Here is a 27186-nt window from a genome sequence, read left to right on the forward strand (position 1 = left end):
GAAATCAACTTATTTAATTGGTGTGGAAGATCATCTTTCCATTCTCAAGTATTATGAAATTTATGCACACCTTTCTCAAGGTTATTGTAAACATCCTATTATCATCAAAAAAATTTGTTTCTGTTATTTTCATGAATCATGATATCAAATCATCAATTTTCCCTAACTGATTCGGTAATTTTATAGCTTATGTGAAACTTAAAAAAATACCGCAATTGATAATACAAGATTGGAACACAATTTTCCTAGCACATTGGTAGCCTAATGTTTATGAGGGCAAATCATAACCAACAATTTTCCTAGCACATTGACAATAGTTAAGTTGGCATTCCTAAGCTATTTTCTTTTAGATCTGTTATACAAACTCATAATCACTTAGAAGAAAGACTAACCATCCGAAGTCAAAAATCTAAAATCTAAGAATATCACAAACACCACCACGGTGTAGAAAATTGCTAATTTTGTTATATAACTTGGTTGCTTTTTATTGAACTTGTAAACTAGAAATAGTATAATAAGTTTTTCGTAAATTGTCATTTATCCCAATAACTTGATTTTAATTTTAAAAGAATGATGACTCTTAAGGGATTATACAATTGGTTAGGAGCCATGCCTATGAAGCAACTCAAAGTCTAAAGTGATGGGGAAAAGTGAATTTTTATCACTTAATCAATATTTTTTATATGTTCATGCGGCAAGTTAATGTTGTGAGCATTTGAAGGTTCATGTAATAAGTTGTAACAGAACTCTTTGAAAGCCATCTCATGAGTGTATAATACTGATGGTGACTAAAGCCTTTGGCATTCAATTAAATAAAAATAAATAAATAAATAAGAAGAAGACCAGAGGGATATTCTCAAACTCAAACCATCATTGAACATAACTCCAAAAGAGTTTATAAATGCTTTGAATCAAAGTGGGTTGCATGTGGGTTGGCTTTTATGTAAAGCCTTGGCTGATGATTATATTCCCTCTTCTTCTTTTTGTTATTTTTTTTGATTAATTATTAAGAGAAAAAAAAAATCCAAAAGAGAATCTCCCGAGCCCTTATCAATCTTACTACTATTAACATATAAACCGATCCTTAAAATATCAATTTTCTATTCGGGATTGAAATCTAAAGTTCTAATTATATGTGGATTCAAATTCTTTTTTTTTAAAGAAAAAAGTTGCATGTCATTATATTAGGGTTAATTTTTTTAATAGATATATTAAAATTAGCATTTTCTCTCAAAAATATTTTTACTTCTTCAATTTTTAAACTTTATTTTTTTCTCAATAATTGAAGATAGCATGATGCAAATATCTCAATAATAAAGACGACAAAGACAAAGGTAGCATCACATCCCAGAAAAAATTTAATAAGTACCGACAAAAGTGTCCCTTGATGAACCCAAAGTGGGTCCCCGTCAATGCTTCATCTCTCCACTCTCTAAAACTCTTATCTCTATCCGACAAACTCAGAAACTCCACTCTTCCTCTCTTACTTTTAATTCATACATACATACTTCTTTGCCATCCAAAGAGAATTACGAGATGGGCAGAGAAAGCATTGAAGGAGAGCTATCAACTCCTCTAGTTGCCAGTGGTACTAGTAGTGGTGACCATGTTTGTGCCAACACTACTGATTGTGATGATGGTGGTGAGAATCAGAGTGGATGCGGATCTTCCTCAGCCACAGGTGTGGTTGTGGTTAGCACTTTGGTTGCTGTCTCTGGTTCCTATGTTTTTGGCACAGCTGTAAGTCATCTTACTTTAGCATAGAGTGGTCCACACTCTCTCTAGTCCACATGGTCCATGGATATTGTCTGCAAAGATTTTAATGTGTTAATGATGAGTGCAAAATTTTGCAAATCTGTAGAGAACTCAAATTCTATGATATCTTACTAGATGCATTTGAAATGGAGAGAAACTATTGTAACTCAAATCATTGGAATTAGTAATGCTTGAAGAATTGTTAATTTCTGAGTCTTCACTACAGTTTGAAGTGTCACAATGTTTTCTATGCTACTACAGTCTACAGCCAGCCTTCTAGGCCATGATAGAACATATATTAGTTGAACACCAAATTTTTGTAGGGATTTTACATACAAATGCATCTAAATGATTGGGGTGTAGATTTTTCAATGGATTGCAGGCAGAGTCTTTTGTGACATTGGGGAGAATAACTGAATAAGACAATAATGGGATGAGTATGTCCATGTCGGATGCCTAGACGTTTGATATGCTGACTACTGAACTGAAAATGGTGTATAATTGATTTTTTAGGTGGGATATTCATCACCTGCTCAGTCTGGAATCGTGGATGACCTGGGTCTTACTGTGGCAGAGGTGGGTTTAAAACTATAATGTGCATTTTTAGCAAATGATATTATCACTTTAGAACACTTTTAAGCACTTGAACTATCTTGCTATGGAAACATCTTCTGCTATGAATATAACATTTGTACTATTTTAACCATTTTTCCATTTCTATATTAATTTCATTGAAATTTTGTATAAATTTCAGTATTTATGCTTCTATTGTCTGGGATTATGGTGATTTATGACAAGAAATCTTCATGTGGAGATACCAATATTTGAGCTCTACTACATGGAAAAAGAAGAAAGGTTGTGTTCGGAAAATCATGTCCGCATGGCAAGATCACAGACACAGTTCATCACCTAGCTTGTGCTTTTCTGATCGGAGAATTTGAATAAAGTTCAACTATGATTTAGAGAAATGTTAAATTCAATTAAAAGGCATACAACATTTAGGATTAATGACATTTCAAAGTTTGAATGCAGAGAATAATTTTAGTTGGTAGTAAGGACTATATGACATGGAGATACTGATCTGATCTTCATATAGAAGTCACTGTTTCAGCTTTCAAAATGAAGTGAAATGTTGTGTCGTATTGCTTTATGCAAAATTCATTTTGTTGCATTGCTTCATGAACTATCTTTTTCTTGCCTTATACATTTTTGTATATGATTTTCTCAACATCTTTTGGTTATACTGCAGTACTCACTTTTTGGTTCAGTATTGACAATTGGAGCAATGATAGGTGCAATAGTGAGTGGCCAAATAGCAGATTACATAGGTAGAAGAGGTGTAAGTACTTCACCCTGGAATCATCACCGGTGGTATTATTAAGGTTCAAACTCCACAGCTCACCAGTTTTTCAATTTGTTGGTTGTTTTGCAAGGCAGACAATGGGCTTTTCAGAGATATTCTGCCTGGCAGGGTGGCTAGCCATAGCATTCTCAAAGGTTTTGAATCCCATCTCTCTGTTTTATGCAGTTCCAAACATCAATGTTAATGTTACATGCATGACAACCCCTACATTTTATCTGAAAAGATGTTTACATAAGGATAATGGAAAGCATTGAGGCAGCATCATAATTTTGTAGTTGCTCTTACATAAAACTAAAGTTTAGATGATCATACATGATTAGAAACAACTATGTCACAAAATTGTTTCAAGAATTAATTTGTAGCAAGTAGATATGTATCTTAGCTACTTCATAATGTCAAATGTTTGGTGCTTGTTGAAAGGGTGCTTGGTGGCTTGACCTTGGGAGATTGTTGGTAGGTTGTGGGATGGGACTCCTTTCCTATGTGGTAAGTTGTTAAATTGCAATTTCAATGATTTATCTTTCATGCAAACCGTAAAATTAATTGTGTTCCCGATAGCAATCAGGTACCTATATATATAGCAGAAATAACACCTAAGAATCTTCGGGGAGGGTTTACAACTGTTCATCAGGTAAGGCAAAAGTCTCATGAATATGGAAACCGTGTAAGTCATTGCCTTGTTCACCTACTAATTGCTATTCATACAGTTGATGATTTGTTGTGGGGTATCGTTAACATATCTAATTGGAGCTTTTGTGAACTGGCGAATTTTGGCTTTGATTGGTAAGCTTCTCTGCTCTTGTCCTGTATTCTTGTCATTTGAAGGTAGTTTCATAATAAGGCTTCTTCTTTTTTTTCTTTAATTCAGGAACAATACCATGTCTAGTACAACTTCTTGGTCTATTCTTCATTCCAGAATCTCCAAGATGGCTGGTGAGTTATTAAAATTTTATTAGAAGATTTTTTTTGGAAGGTGTTGGGGAGATAACACATTGGGAAGACTCCAATTGAGGAGTTAATATAACATATCGCGACACCACTTAACCCAAAGCTTGAGGAAATAGGTTTATGTTATATTTAATTACTCACTTTTGTCATTATTATTCAATGTGGGACTTCACTACTTTTAACTAAACAACTTACAACTAACCACACCAGTTACACGTAAATATTCTAACAAAAGAAGCTCTTTGGATAATGCATTTAAAAACTAGAAAAAAGAAAAAAGAAAGAGTTAAAGTTTTGCTAATCATTGCCTTTTCCATTATTCTTCTTTTTAGCCAAGTACATGCAATTTGACTAAGATGTCTAAATGCTATAAAGTGGCAAAGCAAATTCAAGCATTGACTGACATGCTCATATGATTTTTTATAGGCAAAAATTGGTCGAAAGAAAGAGTGTGAAGCTGCTCTACAGCACCTTAGGGGGCAGAATGCTGATATTACTCTAGAAGCTACTGAGATTAGAGTAAATTTTGGACTTCAAATGTCAATGAGAATATAACTCTTTGTTTCCTTTTTAACTAGAAAAATTACATACTTCAACATAGTCTTGAATATTTTCCAACAATTTTGCTTAGAAACAAGTATTGACATGGTTTTTGAATAATTTTATAGGAGTACACAGAAACCCTTCAACAGCTTTCTGAAGCTAGAATTCTTGACTTATTTCAATGGAAATATGCTCATTCACTTATTGTAAGCTTTTGTATCATAATCTTTGTAGCACGCTTTTTAACTTTTTAGACAGGTTTGATCTTTTTGGCTAACATAAAAGTGGGTTAGGTTGGAGTTGGCCTGATGGTACTACAACAATTTGGAGGAGTCAATGGAATTGCATTTTATGCAAGTGCTATATTCATAACAGCTGGTAGAAAAAGGATTGTCTTTTTTCTCTCTTATTTTTTTCCCCTTATTTAATGCTACTTATAGTTAACAAGAAATGGAAGTTGAATAGAGGAATACTTTGTCAATGACAGGTTTTTCGGGTAGTGTTGGGACCATAGCAATGGTCATTGTTCAGGTTCTTGACTCTCTTTGCCATATTCCGACCCTTGCTTTTGCTTAATGCTTTTTAAGTGATTTATATGATTTTGTACAGATTCCAATGACGGCATTAGGGGTAATTTTGATGGATAAATCTGGAAGGCGGCCACTTCTATTGGTAAGAAGGTTAAGAAATATCTACTGTGTAATGGAGTTGAATGAAAATAATTTTGAATCCCACTATATTCACAGGTTTCTGCAGCAGGAACATGCTTAGGTTGCTTGCTTGTGGGATTGTCATTCTTCGTGCAGGTATTTTCTACAAAAAAAAACTATTTTTCTTGAAAATTAGTTTCATCGGTTTTGTTGAATATTTCTTAATAGAATAAAGTTTCAATTATGCAGGATCTTCAAACAACGCCAATTTTAGCACTTGTTGGTGTACTGGTATTGCAATTATCTCAAGGACAGTTTTTTTTTTTTTATTTATAAAACATCCAAAGAAAGAACAACCTGTGAAAAATGTTATTTTTCTTTTGTCTCCAACTTTCATCATTTTAATTATGGTCTTTGAGTAATTTTAAGTGTGGAAATCCTATTAAGTTTAAAAGCTCATAAAATGAATGTTGTTTAATACCATTACCATTGGTTGTATTTAACCAATTAGTAGCAATCTAGAAATAGTTTTTGCTGCTTTAAAGGCATGAGCATTTCAGAAGGTCTTGCATAAAATTGTGGATTTTTATGATCTGATTTTGGTCATCTATTACCGCTCTCAATCTATATTCATGGTGCAATTGGCTTGAGGGTCACAATTCCAACATTGTACACCAGTTGATGTTAACTTTTGGTTTGAGCCAAATTCTTAGTGGTTTAAAGATTGGATAAGTTGAATTTATCTGTTTGGTTCTGCAATTAGGTGTACACAGGATCTTTCTCATTAGGCATGGGAGGAATTCCTTGGGTTATAATGTCAGAGGTAAATTTACCTTACCATACTCGAAACACCTTCTTTTATTATCAAAATAATTGCCATGAAGGCCTATGGTTGGCTGAAATAGAGTTGATTCTGTCTCAGATATTTCCCATAAACATGAAGGGCTCAGCTGGAAGCCTTGTTACATTGGTTAGCTGGTTAGGTTCTTGGATTGTATCATATGCTTTTAACTTTCTAATGGATTGGAGCTCAACAGGTAATGCCAAGCTAGTCTTATCTCTCAATATTGTTGTTATATTGGATGCAAACTGCAATATGATCACTTTAGCTTTTAATTTATGTTTACCTTTTGTCAGGAACATTCTTCACATTCTCAAGCATATGTGGCTTAACTGTTTTGTTCATAGCAAAGTTGGTACCAGAGACCAAGGGGCGAACACTTGAAGAAATTCAAGCATCATTGAATCCATTTTCAGCAAAAAAATGAATTTTGCATGCCTGTACGACAGCACCAATCCATGGTCGAATAAGCAAAATAATTTCTAAAACATCAACTCCTCAAAATTGTGGCACTGAGTGCTAGACTAATTGGTGACTGGTTGTCACAATAAGCAAGGTTTTTTTTTCCAAAAGTCAAGATCATCCAAGAATTATTTTCTAAAACTGATGTGGGATTGATAAGCATAGCTTGAAACTCTGCATTGCACTTGGAGAGAAACTACCTCTTCACCTCCTAATTTAGGGAGTGTGAAAGGTAAATCTTGAATTTTTAAACATTTAGAGACCATTTGGCTTGTGGAATCTTTCTTTCCTAAAATCATATCCATGGAAATATAGAATTATCAAGTTTGATTTGTTAGATGCATTCCTATCAAATTCATGAGAATATAACATTTATGTTTCTAGTTAAATCATAATTTTGCGTCAAGAATCTTACAATTCAATTGACACTAGCTAGTGTTTCCAACAAAAATGTTCAGAGTTCAATACATATTAAAAACATAAAAAAAACATGTAATCTAACACTAGTATTTTCAAAATTGTAATTTTATTAAGTGGTATAACATTACTTAGGGTTACAATAGGTGTTGATAAACTAGAATATAATGGATTAACTAATATATTATGCTTATTAGAGGTGCCAGATATTAATGGCAACGTTTGACATGATTAAGCCACACTAAAGATAACATTCAAGTTTGGAATCATCAATACGTTTGACATGATTAAGTCATACTAAATATAACATTCAAGATTTGAATCATCAATTTTTTTAAATGATTGGGTAGAATTTATGCAAAGATGAAGAAGTGGAAGTTACGCAAGATATAGCATTCAAGTTTTGAATAATCAATTTTTTTTAAATGATTGAGTAGAATCAAAGCATAGATAAAGAAGTTCATTTCTTTAAAAGTATTTTTGTCTTTTTTTTCTTTTTTCTTTTTTCAATCTTCTTCCCTTTTCTCTCTTTACGTCAATCTAATGTTTGTGTTTTTCTTTTTTTGACCTCAATGTTTATGTTTTCCAAAAACAAAGAAAATGGAAAGAGGAAACACACACAAAAAGAAAACAATCTGTTACACTTTTAAAGCAAAAGCGTTATACTAGAACCCAAGTTACATATTTATTATAGTTACTAATCTACTTATCTAAAAGAAATTAATTATACATTAATTAATATAAAAAATAACAAAATAAATTCAATTAGTTAAGTCATATGAATAAAGCTAGGCACACAATATATTCACAACAGGTGGTAAACTGCTAATAGTTGGTAAATAAATGATGTCTTTGATGGTCTAGATTAGAATTACTAATAGATTTTCATCTATGTTTTAATATAGTTACACATATAATTAATAAAATATAATACAATATATGATGCTTCTTTTGGGTGTTGAATATATGACATAATTAGGATTGATCTATCATCATCAAATTACTATCTTATTGCCAAAAGGTGTGCATCTCAACTGACACATCTTGATGTTTTCAAAGAATATATCTAAGTAACAAAAAGATAGAGTTTCATGTGTGCGTGTATAACCTAGATAGAGATGCATAAAGAAATATAATAAATGAATGAGAAATAAATTGATTGTATGGACATGTTTACAAAAAAAGAAAGAGGAAATGTTAGTATGAAGTCTAGATATAATAATAATAATAATAATAATAATAAAAGGATTAGAGAAAATGAGAAAGATTAAGTATAAACTTCTAAACAAGTAATCATCAAATTCCTTGCCCAATTTCTTCTCATGAACTTTCTTTTGTGATGGAGGATGTTTTTATGTGCCAAAGGCATAATAAGCCTATAAATAGAAGAAGTTGTGAATGACCTCCACATGAACATATATTTATCAAAATTGATATTGAGACTAATTTGGAAGCTTTCCTAGGTGCGTTTTGAAGTCAATATTGGATTATTCTTACAATAGGTAACGATGGTTGTTTTTGCAAATTTATTTATATGCATGTGTGTTTTTCTTTTAACTTTTCATAAATAATATGTTGATTTGATTGCTTAAATTTTGCTGTATAGATGTTAAATAAAGTAAAATTTTTGGCTTATTTAGTACTTGAATTAACTTTATATTTTGTGAGATATATATTATTGCTAAATGGGTTTGGTTCATGCTACATTTGACTTTGCTTTCATAAAAATTACATCAATTAATTACTTTTTTTTAAATTACTATTTTCTTGGATTCACATTCTTATTAAATATCTATTATAGGTTAATCACATGCAAGAATTCATAACAATCAGTTGCGATCTACTGTTAAATCTATATGGTTATTTGTTTAATATATTTAATAATTCAAAAAACTATAAGATCTCTTTATAAATTAATGAGTTTCTAATGCCTAATTGCTACGATTTTCAGAAAGAATGATAGATCATAATACTATTTGGTAAACCTGATAGTTTGGAAAGAAATTCATTCCAACTATGAGTTAAGCAAAATATTTTTTAATATTCCAAAAGTAACAATCCCTTCTCTCATATAAATGCAAATTCTCACCAAGAATTTAATTAGTGTGACCTACTATTATGTGGGAGGAAGGAACATTAACCTTAGTATAAAGAATTTGACATGAGGACCCTAATAACATCTCATTTCTTTTGTAATGTAAAGAATAACTTATACATATTGCCTTTTAAATATTCATTTTATCTATTATTAATAATCTTAGTTGAGAATTCATAATTTTTTTAAATGCTCATTTTAAAGAACTTTTATCTATCTCAATATTTAAAACTTTTCAATATTGTCTTCCACATTTTACATTGGGGAAAAAAAAAACAATAAACATTTACTTTAGGGAACTAAATCACTAGCTCTATTTAATATTTATTAACAGGTGACAAGATAGTGAAAATACACCTCCACCCGGTCCACCCCCAATTTGACAAACCATGAGTTTTATTTTTAACTAATCACTTCTTCCAAATCCAGCAGCTTTATTTTTACAAAACTCCAACCAAGCCCAAATACTGAGCATCCACCTCCAAATGAATCAAAATGCCTCCCATCTTACTTATGCAAAGAAATTTATTTTAACATTAGATTTGATGAAAAATATTGAATACTTTTGGAGCAATAATCATTTTCCTCAAAAATGGTGGGTTCCTACCATGAATTTAAATAGTAGTACTCTCTATTATATAAAAGGAAAGAGCATTACTCTCAACATGTAGAATATTTACTTAGGCTTAGAAAACTATTATTATAGAATAAAGTTATTTAGTAGAACAACTTTTGTAAAATTAACTAAGTCTAACTTTTTTAATTATAATGAATATTTATTGACATTTTTTTTTGAGGGGAAATATTTATTGACATAAACAAAACAAACTGAAACAAATTCCACTTCTCTAACATAATAATAATAATAATTGTGGTATCAATTAATGACATGATTGGAACTTGTATTGTGCAAGAATAATGTCTCTATTTTTTTTTTTTTCCTTAGAATTAATGTCTTATTATTTATCCCTACCCTTTAGGCACCTTTTCTTTAATTCCATAATTTTATATTGGAGTGTGAGACCACCAAAATTAGGGAATATTTGGTTAAGAACTTTTAGATAGAGACCCAAATCAAATCCAAATTCTTTTGTAAAGGGTTGCTTAAACCAGTTATGTTTATCAAATATTCATGTTTTACTTTTATTTTTTTAATGGAAATATTCATGTTATACACTTATACTAATACCCTTAGTTTTCTATCTTTTAATTATTTTAAAAAAAAAAAAAAAACCTTTAGATTGTAAGTAAGCATTTTATTTTATTTGCTGGTAACTTCTATTTTCTATTTATATATATATATATATTTTTTTTTAAACTGCAAATAATTTTCGTATAAAACAATGAGTCATAAACTATTATGATTATTTTTAGGAGATAACATATGTCTCGTCACATGTATTGCGAATGACTCACTTGATTGATTGGGTTAATTAAGTTATGTGCACTGCACATCACTAGCTTTATTTAATCTCTTCTCTATATATTAACCGGATTCAAAAAGTTAGTTATTGTCCTTTTTTTTTTTTAATTTCAAAAATACCCCTAATTTAATTAACTTATCCTCATTCTTAAAACATAGAAATAAGGTTAAAATCGTAAATTGATAAAAAAAAAAGACCTACCCATGTTCTATAAAACTACCCCATGTTCTATAAAACCTTCCACTACTCCATATACACAACCAAAACTATCCCCATATTCTTATTAAAAAAAAAAAAAAAAAACTAGCCCGTATTCTTTAAAAAAAAAAACAACAACAACAACCTTACAAAAAGAAGAGCTTCATTCTTCATTGTATGCGCAAAGGGCATGTGATGAAGCTAGTATTTATTAACTGCCTTTTTTTGTAATTAATTTTTTTTATAGACTTTATTTTTAATTAATCACTTCTTCCAACTCCAACAACTTACTTTTACAAAACCCAAATCAAACACCTGATGTGCGTGCAAGTGCAACACTCACTTGAACCCAAATGCTAAGAGCATCCACCTCCGAATGAACCCAAATGTTAAGCTCATCCACCTCTGAATATTTCTTTGTTTGAATTTGATCCTCCTCCCCTGTCCTTTTTTTTTTTATATATACAATTGCCCAAAGAACAATCTAGGTGTTAAAGATATTATTTGTCCTATTGGAGATTGAAACCTCTCTTCTTTAGGCTCCCCTTTTAATTAACACAAATCTTGTTGAGCATTATTCCAGTTCGTATTTCTATTTAAGGGTTTTTTAAATTTTGAAGTCTTCTCCCTCTAGTTTTTGCTCCCTTTCTAATTTCTATCCTTCAAATTTGTATCGGCTCCTTTTGAGTCAAATTTGTTTTCACCAATGGTCGTATTTGTTCCTTCAACTTGGGTTTGAGGGAAATTGGCTTCACAACTTCTTAGGAACTTTTTTTTTTTTTTTGTGATAATTAATTACTAATGAGAAGATCTTGTGTATTCCGTATGTAGGGGGGGAAATTAACAGTTTGACCCAACTTTGATGAGAGTGGGCTAAAATGGAGGCCCAATACAACTAATTTGTAGAGGTTGATGGTCAAGGACAAACCTTTAAGCCCTGGTAGCCACGGTTTAGCAATTAGAGAAAGAAGATTGGCAAGGATAACAATTTTAGTTAAGAATTATAGTAAGGAAAGAGAAATTCTTATTTAAATTCTTCCTCGGGTTGGCCGAGGAGTGAAGTTCTTTAGGAATACACTTCTCGATTTTACAATGATTCTTTTTTCTCTCTATTTTCCTATTTTTCTCCTTCAACTTTTTCTAACACCCCTTCAAGGAGGATATTCCTTCCTATATATATCTGCTTGGATTGCATCCCAGCCTTTCACTTGGATGGCCGTTGATCCCTCTTTAGATACTTGTCCCATCATTGCCTTGCTGGTGGCGGCAGAGTAGGTTGCAGGCTGTGGGGCACTGTTTAGAGGTCATTCTGTCATTAATGCAATAGGTTGAGTTGATATGGTGAATTAATGTGGAGGTGATGGATGATTTATCTAGAAGCTTCCTCATTCCCTTGCTTGCATGTCACTACTACCTTCCTCGGCCTTCAACCTTATAGCCTTGGTGGTTTATCTCTAGTCTCCCAAGAAGTATCTGCTCCTTGAGCGAGTTGTCCTTCTCGGTTTCCTCTAAATGGGTTATCTTGACTAAACTGGGCCTAGTTTGATGAATAGTTGGGCCCAGTTGCCCCTTAGGTGGACTCCACTTGATGATTCCCTCTCTTCGGGCTTCTCCCTCCCACATGGTATATAGCATTATAAATTATCCAAGCCAATTCAAGTATTAAAAATATTATAGTTAAATTTAAAAAGAAGAAAACATTATTAGTGCATGAATTTTTTGATTAGTTTATAAAATAGAGTCAAATTTATTAGTTAGGCCTCGGGCCATTTAAGACCTAATGAAACAACTTGTAAAGAGAATTTAATTTACAAACCCTGAAGTCTAGCTTTGAATTAGATGCCTAATTCTAATAATTGGGCTTTAAGGCCAAATTTGTGTAAGTAGAGAGATTCTGGTAGCGAACCATTTTAGAGGTTGTTAGTAGAACCATAATTGGATTGATAAATTGACACCTTTTGCATCAATAGGGAATATGTTTGCAGGCTACATTGCACTAATTTTTATGGTTATTAAATGGGTTTATTAGGGATTTTGTTCTTAGAACAGGGAGGACTACCCTTGTTTTTTTTTTTTTTTGGATCTGGCAAGGAGGACTACCTTGATGTTGTACCAAAGGGGTTAAGTTTTTCAATACTATCAACTAGTATTATTTTACAAAGAAAAATGTTAACTCTGGACTTTCACTTATTAAGAGGGTTTACCCGAAGTTTAAATAAAGGACTAGAAATGGTAATATACTAAAAATATATATATATATATATATATATATTATATATTAAAAAGGGGTGGATCTGTCCATCTACTTGTTGGTTAAAGCTAAACTCGTTCACAGATTCATCATTAAAAAAAAAAAGAAAAAAGAAAAAGAAAAAGAAAAAAACTAGTTCAAGTCCTTGTGTTGCATGGATTTAGTTGTGAATTTGCAAAATTTAGAATTTTATTGAGAAATAATGAATTAGATTGAATACAAGCGATATGCATGGTAATCAGGCAAGGTATCCACTTAGCACAATTTTCATGTCCTTTAAAGCCATCTTGGGTTTAAAGACGAATTTGGGAAAATTGGAATTGGTACTAGTTGGACGGGAGTCGGACATAGAGGCTTGGCGTCTATATTATTATTTATTGGGGTGTAAAACATCAAGGTTACGAATGAATTAGATTGAATATAAGTGGTACATATGCTAATAAGATAACAAGATATATGACTTGCTTTCTTTCTATTCTTACTTCTAAATTATCATCTCCCTCAAGTTGTGGCATGTGATAATCTCTACACTTTGGTTCGAACCATAAATGAAATAGTTGTATTCTTATGTCTAAATTTTTTGTAGTTGCCACAGCTAATACCTTATATGAGTTGTGTCCCTATCAAAGCATGAGAGGTTAGCTTCCACTTACTAAAATTAGATGTAGATATAATTTGTGAGTTGAAAAAATTTAGGCCAGCATGTATTCATGCAAAGGCACAATAAAACCGTTTTGTTGCTTGAGAATTGTTTTTCCTTACTTGTTTGGGGATCCCTGTTGAAATCTTCAGAATTGCCAAGTTCTAACAACTTCATTTTGTCTAATAGTGCCTAGGGACTTAGCCTTCCCACTTTGGTACTCTTAGAATATAGTGATGTTGGGCTCTTTCTTCTCGTATATTTATGGTGGAGTTCACAAATTAAATTCATTATAAGGTCCGCCATGAATGTGAAAGGAAATGGCACAATTTCACTACACTATAAATTAATAATTTTCCCCCACTTTGATTCTTTCCTTAATCAAGGGGTTATTTATTTTTATACAAATAATAAGATATATGACTTGTGAAGAAGATAATACTATGAACAAATTATTATTATTATTATTTTTTTTAATGTTTGTGTTAGCATGTAATGTATACATGCAATAACATCCATGTTGATAATTTGGAAATGGATCAAGTACCATCGTTGCAATCTGACATTAACATATTTGGTTTCTTTCCCTTGATATGGTGGTAGTATGTCGATCAACAAATTTCTCAGTTGAACCCTACTATATATATATATATATATAATTCGATAGTTGGATGGAAGATTTGAACTCTAAATGTCTCTATTAGAAATACCAAGAAGTGTCAACTAATTAAGTTATAAGTCATGTTATCTTTTGTACTTCAAAACATAAGAGCTTTGTTGGGAGTAATATTTGAGAAGACATGATGAATAGTACTTATGCTCGTTTTTCCCTTCATTTCCCCCTCCCCCTTTTTTTGTGTCTCTTATCCATTTCCCTTCTTTTTGGAAAACTTAAATATTAGGTTGGGAGAGGGAAAAAAAAATGAAAGAGGATTGCTTTCATTACAATGATGCTCTTTTATAATATGCTGATGAGGAATTTATTATTATTATTTTAATGTCATGTCAACTTCAAGTATGCCAAATGTATACACCATTTGCCACGTAAATATTTTCAGTCAGTAAGTTAACTGCAGGGATCAAATTAATTACAAGTTGAAAATAATAGAGACCAAATTAATTGCTACAAAAATGTAGAGACCAAAATGACTATGTCCTCAAAATGTAAAGACCAAAATGGTGTAACGATCAAGTTCGAGTACCGAAATTCAAGAAACAATTGTTCGTTGCAGATTAGATCAGATTAGTTTCTAAAGTGATTTTGCAGGTAAATCTACACTTCCATGTTCTCTTAATTTGATTTGGATTTTCTATACTTTTGTTCTGCTGCTATCTTAGTATTATTTGATTTGGAATAATATATGCATATAGGTTTCATGCTTCAAATTAATATGGTTGCTTTCAACACCACTACCACCAGAGATGGTGGATGGAGGTGGCGTGACCTTTTTTCAATTTAAGCTGAGCTTTCAGTGGAAGTGAAACCAGGATACGGGTCGGGTCAGGTCAGGTAGGGTCGACCACATTTGAACCAACCCCGATTTCTCCCTTTAGACCCACTCGTTCACTTGAATATAGTTTTATTTAAGCCCATTCTCACTAGCGTACTGCAAGCCCAGGCCCATACAACAATGAAATATAATAGTAATAGTAATAGTAATAAAAAACGTGGGCCTATAATAATCAGGTCCGTTTGAGAACTTATAATAAGAAGTTCAAAACTGAATTTTGCCTCTCTTTCTCTTCTTTCTTGCACATTCTCACACTCTCTCTCTCTCATAATGACAACAAATTTCACAATAGAGTAGAGTAGAGAAAATCTAAGTACACAGAGAATTTGATAATAAATTTCACACTTTTGCTGATTTCGCAGTCTATAATTGGTGTGTGCACCAGTAAGATGACAATGATGTTGCCACCGATTATATTCTCCTAACTAAACCAGATGTGAAAAAAATAAAAGTTGCAAATTTTTATTTTTATTTATTTTTGGTTAAAAAAATAAGAATGGGTAGTGGCCCTAGTGGGGGGTTGCAAAATTTGTTGTGGATTTAGCATTGCACATTCTTTCTCACAAACCAATCATCATAAAAAGACTACCTTTCCTACTCTCTCTCTCTCTCTCTCTCTCTCTCTCTCTCTCTCTCTCTCTCTCTCATATTTCCAAGATAGATACTTTCTTTTTTCACTACACTTTGCCCCTTCCCCAAGAAAGTGAAAAATCCATGGCTTCCTTACAAAAGATGTTATGGGAAAGGGTTGAGATTCAGAACCAAGCAGGTGGACCAGGGGCTAGAGTGGGTCACACATGCAATGTTGTTGGTAATTTGAATTTCCTTTATGTTTTTGGGGGCTATGATGCTAATAGGAACTTCACCAACAGTGTATTAATCTTTGATACTAGTAGGTGTTTTTGTAATCTTTCTTCAAAATTCCCGTTCTTGTTTGACACTGCTTGTTTAACATCTATGTTTAATTTCTGTTACCCTTCTTTCTATATTCAATTATGACATTATTGTGTATTTTACAAACTTCTATTTTACTTTGTTTTCTTATCAAATTTGTGCAATATTCATTGTTTCACATTGATTAATCTTTGTTTGGATGCCTTTTTTTTTTTTTTTTTGTATACCCATTTTATCAAACTTCTATTTTTCTTTGTTTTCTTGTAGAATTTGTGGAATATGCATGGTTTGACATTGATTAATCTATATTGGGATGCTTTTTTTTAAAGGGTTTCTTTTCGTTAAATTTTTATGCCATTGTTGTGTATCTTGTTTTCATTTTTTTTTTTTTTTGGTATCTATTTAATTTTATAAATCTCTGCAAACTTCTATTAAAGAAGTTAATTAGATTACTTGCATCTAGCTTTCCTAAATTTTGGATTAGTACTTCCTCATTTTGCCTATCCTATACTGTACGTATTGTGTTTGTGTCAATTTCTACTTTCTATCTGGGATGCATAGACGTAGCAAAACGCCTGCCGCACCCGCGTCTGATGCAGCGACGCACGAGGGACGTTGCTGCCTACGCGTCCATGCCGCGTCTAGCTTTTCTCTCTCTCTCTCTCTCTCTCTCTCTCTCTCTCTCTCTCTCTCGTTTCACGACTTGTGCAGAATCAGGTCGATCCACACCGATTCGAGTCGAATCAGTCCGTATCAGCGGCAGCCACTGATACCGACGCCGAATTGGCCGATTCAAGCCAAAATTTTTTTTTAAAAAAAAAAACAAAAACAAAAGGTACGAAACGCACCGTTTGGCTGAAATAATAATAAAAAAAAAATAAAAAATAAAAAAAGGTGCAAAACGCACCGTTTGGACAAAAACAACAAAACACTATATCATCTTCAGTTCGCAGCTCTCTCACTTCTCACTTCTCATCTTCAGCTCTCTCTCACTCTTTGGTCTCTCATCTTTGTGCTCCATGCCACGGCTCACTGCCTCTGCTCTCCGTCTCCCCTCTCTCACACAATCTCACTCTCAACTTACTCTCACACTCACACAATCTCACTCACATCCTCACTGACCCGGGGACCCACTCTCAAGTCTCAAGCTCAAGTATCAATCTCAAGCTTTCAATCTTAGTTTTTCATAGCTCTCACATGCTCTGACTATTACTCAATGTGTTTGTGATAGTGTGATTTAATTTTTAATTTTTTTTTTTAAATTTTTTATATAAGCTATAATGTAATAATGTTGTGACTTGGGTTTGATTTTTTATTTAGTTAATAGTTATTACTCATTGTGATTTGTGATTGTGAATCAGTGAAAAAGTAATATATATGAGCTGTAATGTAATAATTTTTTATATAAGCTGTAATATAATGTAATATGAACATCATGTTTTAGTTATTATCTACTATTGCTCTTAAATTTGGTATATGTTTATATAATGTGAAAAAGTATGCTTAGCTATATATTAAAAATATAAATAAAAATATTTTTAATAATTTTTTAATCGCCGCATCCCACCGCACCTGCACCCTACTTTTTCAAAAATTGCTGAGTCCCACAACTGCACCCTACTTCATGGCTTTCTATGCCCATGTTTCTTAGATTTGAAATGTCATTTGTTCAAGTTGCTTCCAAGCACCTCATGATTCCAATGGCTTATTATCTACTACCACCTTTTTTGCTTCCTCCTCATCAAAGTAATTGTTTCCATTTTTTTTCCCGCTGAAAATGGCAGGCAGGATGAATATCCATCCCAGTTGGAACTACCAAGTACAAATAGTGAAGCAGAGCCACAACCTTTGGTGAGCTATTCTAGCCACATGTGTCCCATACAGGTGCACTGGCATGTAAAGCAAAATTACAGAGAGTATTGGCGGGTCAAAATCACAGTCACAAATCTAAATTATGCGAAAAACTATTCCCAGTGGAATTTGGCGATGCTCCATCCCAACTTTAGAAATATCAATCAGGTTTTCAGCTTCAATTACAAGCCCCTTAATCAGTATGGAATCATTAGTAAGTTGAACGAAACCTATGCCATTATTATCTTCTTTTATCACCAATAAAACATTAAGATTGGTTTATTTGTTGAAAGATCATGTCAAAAGTTTACTTTAAAAAAAAAAAAAAAAAAAAGATGTCAAAAGTATAATTGTACCAAAAAAAAAATTAAGGTTTTAAAAAGTTACATATAAGCAAATAAATTAATAATCTTGAAAAAAAAAAACTGAACTTACCAAAATTTAATGTATTCATTTCTCTTTTATGTCCTCTTTTTTTCTTTTGTTGTCATAATTAAGCTTGTCAATATATTTCCTTAGATGATACGGGGGTGTTTTATGGGATTCAGTACTACAATGAAATGTTACTTCAAGCAGGACCCAACGAAAATGTACAAATTGAGATGCTACTACAAAAAGATCCAGATATGTTCACTTTTAGAAAAGGATGGGGTTTCCCAAGAAAAGTTTCATTTAATGGTGATGAATGTGTAATGCCCTCTCCAGATCGATACCCTAGGCTCCCCAACAGTGCTCATAATGTCTCAAAAAGGCCTGAATTCCTAATTTTCTTCTCATTTTTGTTGTTTATAATAGTGCTTTGAACAAAAAGTGTCAGCATTAGAGATTAGGACTCATAATTATAGATGATTAGATAAATATACATTTCCTAATGTTGCATTTGCTCAACTTTGTGAAAAAAAGTTGAGATCATGTAGACAATTGTATTTTTTATTATTATTTTTTCAATAGCAATAAGAGAGATTCTTATAAAAACAAACGACCAGGCCCATGGGGCATTCACTGGTTAACAAATTCAAAAATCAAGTTCTCAGCTCACCAAATATAATCAATAATGATTTGGAATTTGGAAACCAATGCAATACATACACAAACACACACAACAGTATTAGAATGGTTAAGGAGTCACTTTACAAGAACAATTCTCCCAAACCAAAGGTAGATCTATCACCCATTTCAATGTCCTACACATGTTACTTCAAAGATTTAGAGAATGTTTAGTTTCATTCATATTTGTAGCATATAGTTTTTGAAGAATATGATGTTACCATCTTAGTATCCCACATGGATTAATTGTAAGTTTAACCATATGTATATAAGCTCTTAGGCATTTCATAAAGAGTTCCAAAACAAGTATGCTACATTGCTACTATACAAATCTACCGGCACTTTAAGAATCTTGTAGTTTATGGCTAATTGTGACCATAAAAACAATACATACTAATTTGGACTGCCTCCTTAAGGGATAACATAAATAATTTTAAAGAAAGAATCACCTTTGCAACAATAATCACACTCAATAAATGAGAACACATAGTTGAGGCATCCATTATCAACAAATTTGCTCATACGAGATCTGAAAATAAGACGAAGCTTCATGCTTAGCACTTTCATTCAATGAAATACCAGTATTTGGATCAATGAGGAAAGGAAACCTGCATGGATTCTAAGAAGCTCTATAACTAGGCAAAATTTTGTAAAGGTAAAGAAGCAAAAGAAGAAGAAACATTATCCTTTGCTCAAAGAATAAATGTCCAAAAATGACATGATGACCTAATACGCATAACTGATTGATACAAAACAAGTTGAATTATGAAATCTGGTAGAGAATCACGTATTGCTATTTACCACTAGATCTTCTAAACATTTCTCTGTGTCTTAGAGAGCCTTTTGGACAGGGATAGACCTATGTTATGTATATGTGCAAATTAATTCAAATTAGGAAACTAAATGACAACAGAGCACCAATAAGAAAATAGTTTCCAAGTTTTACAAACAAGGATGAAAAATAAAGGACATAAAATATATAAAGTTAATCCACAAATATACTAGCAAAATGTCTTCTCTAAAAAAAAATTTACATCCAGCTATACAAGCCAATTTTAGCAAATTATCAAGATTTGCTTGAATGAGTTTGAACTAAGACTTCCACTAGGTGTGTAGGATAATTATCAGCTTGATCATGCTACATCTATATTTTTTTTTCATGAAAGAATGTAACGTTAGCTATATCTAGATAATTGGGATGATGAGTTATATCAAATAACTTATTGGGTTAATTCTATCTAATACTCATAAGGTAAAGTACCAATTTCAGATTCAACAACCTGATCCAAATATCGCACTGAACCGACTAGTACAAAAGTTTCACTAGGTAAGCTCTAGAGCATGCTGAGTTGATGATACAAAGATAATTTTTTTAACAACCTGGGCAGGCAGATAGGAACAATCTTAGATGGAGAAAACACCAAAGATTATTTCTTGATGCCATTACATTAGATGAGACCATCAAAGATGAGGATTAGACCAATAGACAAAAACATGACCATTCCAATATATAAACGACGGCCGTTTTGACTTTTTAAAAAATGGGTAGTCGTTTTGTCGAGTGAAAGTGGAAAAGAAGCTCCGCCGCTTCTACTTGTCATCCTTTTGACGTTTCCACATCAACACCAACAAATCTCTCTCTCTCTCTCTCTAATGGCAATCTCCATGAGATCGGGAAGGAGACAACAATAAGGAGGAGGAGGAGGATTCCGAATAAGATTATCGTCTCAAAGACGATTATTCCGTACAATTATCATAAGCCTTGTCTTCATCGCTGTTGTCCCTCCCATCTTTTTCCATTTCCAACTCAAACGCCTCCATCAGGTACAACAACTAACACTAACATACATACAAAACCCATGTCTTTTTTTAATACTTGAGAAATTAATTGAAATGGGTTTTGCTTTGGTTTATTATAGATACAAGGAAGAAAGTGTGGTTGGATGAAGGATCCACCTCTTGTGTGTGCTCATGGAGGTGACTCTACCAACGCCTTTCCCAACACAGTACTAACTCTCATCCTATGCTTCTATTAGTATTATTATTAGTATTAGGAATGTTGTGTTTGTTTTGCTGATTCATTCCATGTAATGTAAATATTGCATTGCAGATGGATGCGTATTGTATTGCGCTTCATTCTAAAGTAGACTGCACTGAGATTAATGTTTCTCGTTCTTCTAATGGGGTTTTGTTTGCTCTTCATGATAGGTACTTTTCGGATCATCTACATTATTTGCTCTTTCATTTACCATTCTATCTTTACTCCTAACACCCATTAGACTTAGACAACTTAGGTTCAGTTAGGTTCCCCAAGCAAAAACAGTGTTATCTTTGTTAAAGAACAATTGAATTCAATTATGTGATTCAGTACTCTATGCAACCGCGTATTGAATTTAATTGGCAAACATAAGGTAGTATATCACTTATGGTCCATTTGGATTGAGGGAAAGTGGAGTAGAGTTGACCATAAATTAGCCTAATACTCGGCCAACTCGACTCTACTCCCCCTTGCTATCCCTTCAATCCAAACAAATCTTACTCTTAGATTTATACTTGTGGCAGACAAGCATTAAGCCTATCTTTGAGATGACTATCTTTGCTCTAATGTTATGTTTATTTGGGGTTAAAAGAGGAAGGATGAAAATAAAATGATTAAATAAAATGTTTTTTATAGTTAGAATGAGCGGCTTAAAATGATGATTGTTGACTGTCAAAATTTGCTTCAATAACCATTTTGACTATCATGTGTTTAAGTTTAAATTTGTGGCAAACAAGCATGGAGCCTATCTTTGAGATGACTATTTATGCTCTAATGATATGTTTATTTGAGGTGAAAAGACGACGGATGAAAAAGGAAAAAGAGATAAAAATAGGTTTTCCATAATTAAAATGAGTGGCTTAAAATGATGAGCTCTCCTTACAATTTACCTATATATAATGGTGTTCTTCCCCATAAATTTGTAGATATTATAAATAAATATATTTTTAAGTTGTATTCATAATTTACATTAAAAAATATTTTTATTTATTTCAGAAGAAAAACCAAAAGAACAAAAAGCAAACGGTAGATAGAGTGTGTATGTGTATGTGTATGTGTTTATATAAGATGTCATCTAATTTGCAATATTTTGAAACCTAGACCGTTCATTGAACTGTAAAAGGGAGAAGTTCAAGATTTTTGAGGTCGAACCGAGGTTGAACCGGGGTCGAACCGTGATGATGTCATAATTAGTTTAATAATTAATTAAAGCCTAAATATAGATATTAAATTTATAAAACTAGCAAATAAGAAAGTATATATTTAATTAAATTAAATGAAGGAAATTTATTTAATGATTTAATAATTTAATGATTTTCAAGTATATATTTAAGAAATTTAATAAAATAAAATAAAATAAATAATAACCATGAAAACATTAAAATTTATGATTAATTTTTGAAGTAAAGTTGAATATCTTTGAAAGATTTTAATTATAATTTTTTTTTATTCCTTGTAAGAGATGGATAATTTAATTAAATAAAATAAAATTGTGTTAAGTTGTTTTTATTAAAAAAAAAAAATTGCTAAGGGGTTGGACCTCACGGTTCTTGCCACCAGTTCTACATGAACCGTGCGGTCCAACTCTGGTTTTAGGGGTTCATGGAATTGCCACATATGCTCGGTTCTCTATGCTTAAAAGTCCGAATTTCAATCCGATTCCTGGTTTTCCCGGTCCAACCTCCCGGTCCAGTCCAGGTTTGAAAACAGTGCTAATTTGATGTCTTCTCCCACCCTCCATATTAGCAAGCATTATTATGAAATAGAAGGAATAATACAACACACCCGTAGTTAATAATATGTTATACAAAATCTAAAGTATAATGCTATAGTTTAGTGATTTTGTTAATTAGTTTCTCATCATTTTTTTTTCCTTTTATGTCCATCTTTTAATATTTGCTTTCTATGTTTGCTATTGATGATTCATTCATTTTCCAAGAAATTATTTTGAGTGTCATTTTCAAAATTTAATCTTGACTTATTTGATGAACCATGATATTATGTGCTCATTTATTTCCTTGGTTAAATAATTAAGCGAAATAATTTGTTTGATTGTGATAACCATATGTTACAGAGATTTCATTGAAATGCTCAATCCCCATAAGTCATATAATTGGTAATAAGATATTCTTGATATGTTGGAGAATTTATATAATATATTTTGTGTCACTATCTAAATAATATAAAGATAGTCTTCAAAATAATATCATAATCAAGTGCTCATTTGCTAGAATAATATCACAACTAAATGCTCATTTCCTAGAATCAACTATCAAGCAACATATTTATTGATTAAAATATGAGAAAAACATTGTTGGCTGCAATTCTATATATATAATAATATGTAAAACTGAGAGAAAATTTAATTAAATTTCAAATTGGAATTCAATTAGAGCCTAATTTTGCATCACATGTCCCATCTAATCTAAGTTTTTAAATTTTTGTGCCAAGTGAGTTAATTCAATGTAAAAATTGGATTTTAATTAGAGTTTAATTTTGCAACATGTGTCTCATCTAATCTAAATTTTTTTAATTTTTGTACCAAATGAATTAATTTAGTGTAAAAAACGAGGAGTCCAATATAAGTAAACTAAAAAAAAAAAAAAAAACATAATTTTTGAATGGTTTTATATTTATGATCCTTTTTTTTTTTTTTTTTTTTTTTTTTACTAAAAAAAAAAAAAAAAAAAAAATCCTCTTGTAATAAAGATTCTTTTTATCCAAATTAGATTCTTATTTATCTTCATCATTTTCCTTCATCGTTCTTCATTTTGCCATCAACATCCCCTTCTTCATTAGTACTTGCCTCAGACCCAATCAATCTACATTGTAGTATAGGACATTAGATTCATTATTTATCTAATACTTTTAGGTGAAGATGATCATAAAGTTACATGAGGATATTATGCTGTCAAAAACATCTGTTTCTGATAGGTATGGAAAACTGCGGACAAAATGGGCTTTTACCCTTTTCGGGCAAATTAAAAAGCCTTATGCCCCTTTTCCCAAACTAATTAGAGAAATACTTCTCTTTTGAAACTCGACTTACTCAAAATCAAGTTAAGCTCTATAGTAACGTTTTTAAGGACCTATAGTGACTTTTTAAGGACTTCTAGTGGCGTTTTTTAACTCGACTTCCATGATTATAGGTAAAAAAAAATTGCCTATAACTCGATTTCATAGAAGTCGAGTTAAAAAACGTCACTATAAGTCCTTAAAATGTCACTATAGGCTCCTTAAAATGCCACTATAGGGCTTCAAAATTTTTTTTTTTCCTTACTTGATTTATCATAAATCAAGTTTCAAAAGAGGAGCATTTCCCTAATTAATTTGGGAAGGGGGGCATAAAGCTATTTAATTTGCCCGAAAAGGGCAAAAGCCCATTTTGTCTGGAAAACTGCTGCCACAATATCAACTGCCACCACAACTCTAAAAGATATTGGATTGACATGTAATTTTAATTTGGCATCATATTAGATTTTTTTTTTTTTTTAAATGTGTTAAAATTTTCCATTATACTTACTTTTCATTTCTTTTAGTTTTTGGTACTTCTCTTTCAATTTCTTCATCCACAAAGAATATGATTTTTTTTCATCCTGCATGAATATATGCTATAGAATTATAAATAGATTGCGTAAAAGAGTGTGTTGTATGTATTGACATATTGTACACTCCTTTAAAAGTTATCATGATTTTTAAGTGAAAATTGTAGCATATTTTTGTGTTAAAATCTCAATATTTAAACAGTATTACACATATTTTCACACATTTTTCATCTTACGTATTTTCACAATCTCTCACACTTGTGTGTATTTTTATACCCAAGTCCATATATGTTTCGGTTCCCTTTAGAATAGGCCTTCAATAGGTATTGTCAATAATGGCCCAAGCCCATTATCAGTCAAGACTTTTTCTAAATTGTTATATGGTTGAAATTAGAAACCAAATTTATAGCTCTTCCTTGTCTCTAGTATAATGATGGTGGTAAACTATTAGTATCCTAATCCAGTGGTCGCTCGTCATTTTTGGCTTTCAAAATTTGCTTCAATAACCATTCCTGACTATCATGTGTCTAGGTTTATAGTTGTGGTAGATAAGCATGAAGCATATTTTTAAGATGACTATCTTTGCTTTGATATGTTTTTTTGGGGTGAAAAGAGGAATATGAAAAAGGAAAAAGATTAAATAAATGTTTTTCATAGTTAAAATGAAGGACTTAAAATGATGATTCTTGGCTGTCAAAATTTGCTTCAATAATCATTTTTGGTTATCATGTGTTTAAGTTTAAAATTGTGGAGCAGTATGATTTCATGTTTTCCATTTGGGTTTAAGCAGGAGGAACAAAAAGGTATATGCCTGGACTGTTGATGATGTGGATTCTATGCAAAAGATGTTGTTTGAACGCGTGGATGCCGTTGTTACAAGCAATCCTACACTACTTCAAAGTCTAATGCAAGATGTTAGAACACAATGCCTCGAGGATGGTTTTTCGTTGTCACAATGACAATCATTTTTCAAGTACTAAAAAAGGCTTGACTTCCATTTTTGTGAATGACGGAATATAGTCAATATACTACATAGCTAGCCTTCATTAGTTACTTGGTTATGGTATTGGGTTTAGAATATTTTCTCATGAACAGGCTGCTTGCTGGTATTTGATAAAAAAAGGTTAAGATTCAATCTGATAAAAAGTCATTTGTATTGCATTTTCCATATAGACTTGTGTGAATCATTTGTTATCACCAGGGTGTGACACTGTGACTGTGACTTGTCTTATTCACAGCTCTCTCAAGTCGTGTGTTTTGTGTTTGCGTGACAAATTCTCTCCCTGGGCAAAATATTATAATGTGCTGCCAATTCAAATACTTGTGGAAAAAAGAATTTCTTAAATTCCTTGTCCTAAAAGGGAGTTTAGACACGTACGAAGTCAACATTTTATTAAGATCAAATTGATGCAAGAGGAGAAGGCATCTTTTTCTACTAATTAATTGGAAGGTAGACTAGATGAGAACCCCTTACGGAACACACACACACACACACTAAAAACAAGCAAAAAGAAGGTAACAAAGAGAATGACGTGCCTCAAATCACATGACTCCTCTAGTTTCTTTCTATCCGGCCGCGTAATTTTGGAGTCGTAATGTATGTCATATTTGTTCATGTAGTACGCAGGGTATTTGTTTATCCATGAACTTCTCTACGAAGCGATGACAAAAAAATCTCCGTCTTTTGTCCCCTCTGTCTTATGTGGGTGATATCCCATCTTGAATAAATGATGGTAGTATGGTACATGAACGAGTTTTGTTTGTCTTACTCCAAGTACCTCCTCATTAGACCATTGGGCCTTGTAGCCTGGTAATACTCGGTACCATGTGTATCTATGAGCTCGAGGGTTCTATCTCCCATAATTACCTAGCAAAAAAAAAAAGTACCTCCTCATTAGGAATGAAAAACTACCTTTAACCTAGCCCAATGCTAACCTACTTTATTCCTACCCCACACAAATTTTACCTGCCCAAAAGAGAGAACGAAATGGGAGTAAGGGTAAGCACTCCCTTATCCCATTGTCATTGCTACCATATTAGAATAGAATTTGTATGTGTAGTGGAAAGATTGTATTTTGTATGCCACATTTTGTGCTTGCATAGTATATTCATATGCTACGATTGTGTTAGACTCACATGTTATGAGAGAGAAAATATATATACAAAAATGCATGAGATACTTTATCCAATAGTAAACTCAACTATGAATTAAAATGATATTTTTCATGTAGATTTATATAAGTGTATAACTCATTGAATTTATTTATATTTAACTAGTAACTATTGACAACATCTTTCACTTACAAAATAATGCGATAAATAGTTATTAAAAAATTATTATTTTCACATAAATTAGTATTGATACTATTTTTATCCCCACCAATTGCACCATGCCGCCTTCATAGTTGCGAAAAAAAACATAAATAGATAAAATCCGTATGAATTGCAAGTGATAATTAAATATCTTTTGTGGTGATTGAATTTTCAAGATTCAATCCTATTACTAATAGAACTATTGCGAAGAATATTTAAGCTAAATTGATATTTTTAGTGCTTTCATTGTAAACGTTTTAGAAATTTATCCTTCCCAATAAAACATATATATAAACCAAATACCTTTAAAGTAGATGAATGGTTAATAAATACGGAAATTCCACTATCACACTTTAAGAAGAAAATTCTATTGCAATCAAGAGCCCAATAAAAAGAGATG

The 27186-nt window shown here is 32.0% G+C and overlaps 2 protein-coding genes and 1 long non-coding RNA gene across 9 annotated transcripts; all 3 read left to right on the plus strand.

The window, feature by feature from the left end:
- Positions 1-1409: 1409 nt before the first annotated feature.
- LOC112016362 (sugar transporter ERD6-like 5) lies at positions 1410-6899 on the plus strand. 7 transcript variants are annotated; one of them, XM_024048916.2, is made up of 18 exons: positions 1415-1740; positions 2269-2331; positions 3005-3094; positions 3193-3252; positions 3539-3604; positions 3684-3749; positions 3826-3901; positions 3987-4051; positions 4493-4585; positions 4735-4815; positions 4903-4987; positions 5097-5140; positions 5219-5281; positions 5356-5415; positions 5509-5550; positions 6023-6082; positions 6182-6296; positions 6397-6899. In XM_024048916.2, exons 1-18 carry the CDS (start codon positions 1537-1539, stop codon positions 6525-6527), a joined length of 1464 nt encoding a protein of 487 aa, XP_023904684.1. In that variant the 5' UTR covers positions 1415-1536; the 3' UTR covers positions 6528-6899. The 7 variants fall into 7 exon arrangements, with proteins under 7 accessions (XP_065627389.1, XP_023904688.1, XP_065627388.1 ...); XM_065771316.1 differs by lacking the exon at positions 6182-6296 and having other exon boundaries at positions 1411-1740; XM_024048918.2 differs by lacking the exon at positions 4493-4585 and having other exon boundaries at positions 1412-1740.
- Positions 6900-8394: 1495 nt separating this feature from the next.
- Positions 8395-18754, plus strand: LOC136066647 (uncharacterized). The gene is made up of 3 exons (XR_010628158.1): positions 8395-8481; positions 17777-18057; positions 18363-18754. It is a non-coding gene; the product is annotated as an uncharacterized LOC136066647 (long non-coding RNA).
- Positions 18755-20431: 1677 nt separating this feature from the next.
- Positions 20432-25641, plus strand: LOC136066660 (glycerophosphodiester phosphodiesterase GDPD4-like). The gene is made up of 5 exons (XM_065771345.1): positions 20432-20435; positions 20584-20714; positions 20810-20896; positions 21001-21156; positions 25238-25641. Exons 1-5 carry the CDS (start codon positions 20432-20434, stop codon positions 25430-25432), a joined length of 573 nt encoding a protein of 190 aa, XP_065627417.1. The 3' UTR covers positions 25433-25641.
- Positions 25642-27186: the final 1545 nt, after the last annotated feature.

This window comes from Quercus suber, unplaced genomic scaffold (genome assembly GCF_002906115.3).
Source record: "Quercus suber isolate HL8 unplaced genomic scaffold, Cork oak 2.0 scaffold_42, whole genome shotgun sequence".
Taxonomy (NCBI): domain Eukaryota; kingdom Viridiplantae; phylum Streptophyta; class Magnoliopsida; order Fagales; family Fagaceae; genus Quercus; species Quercus suber.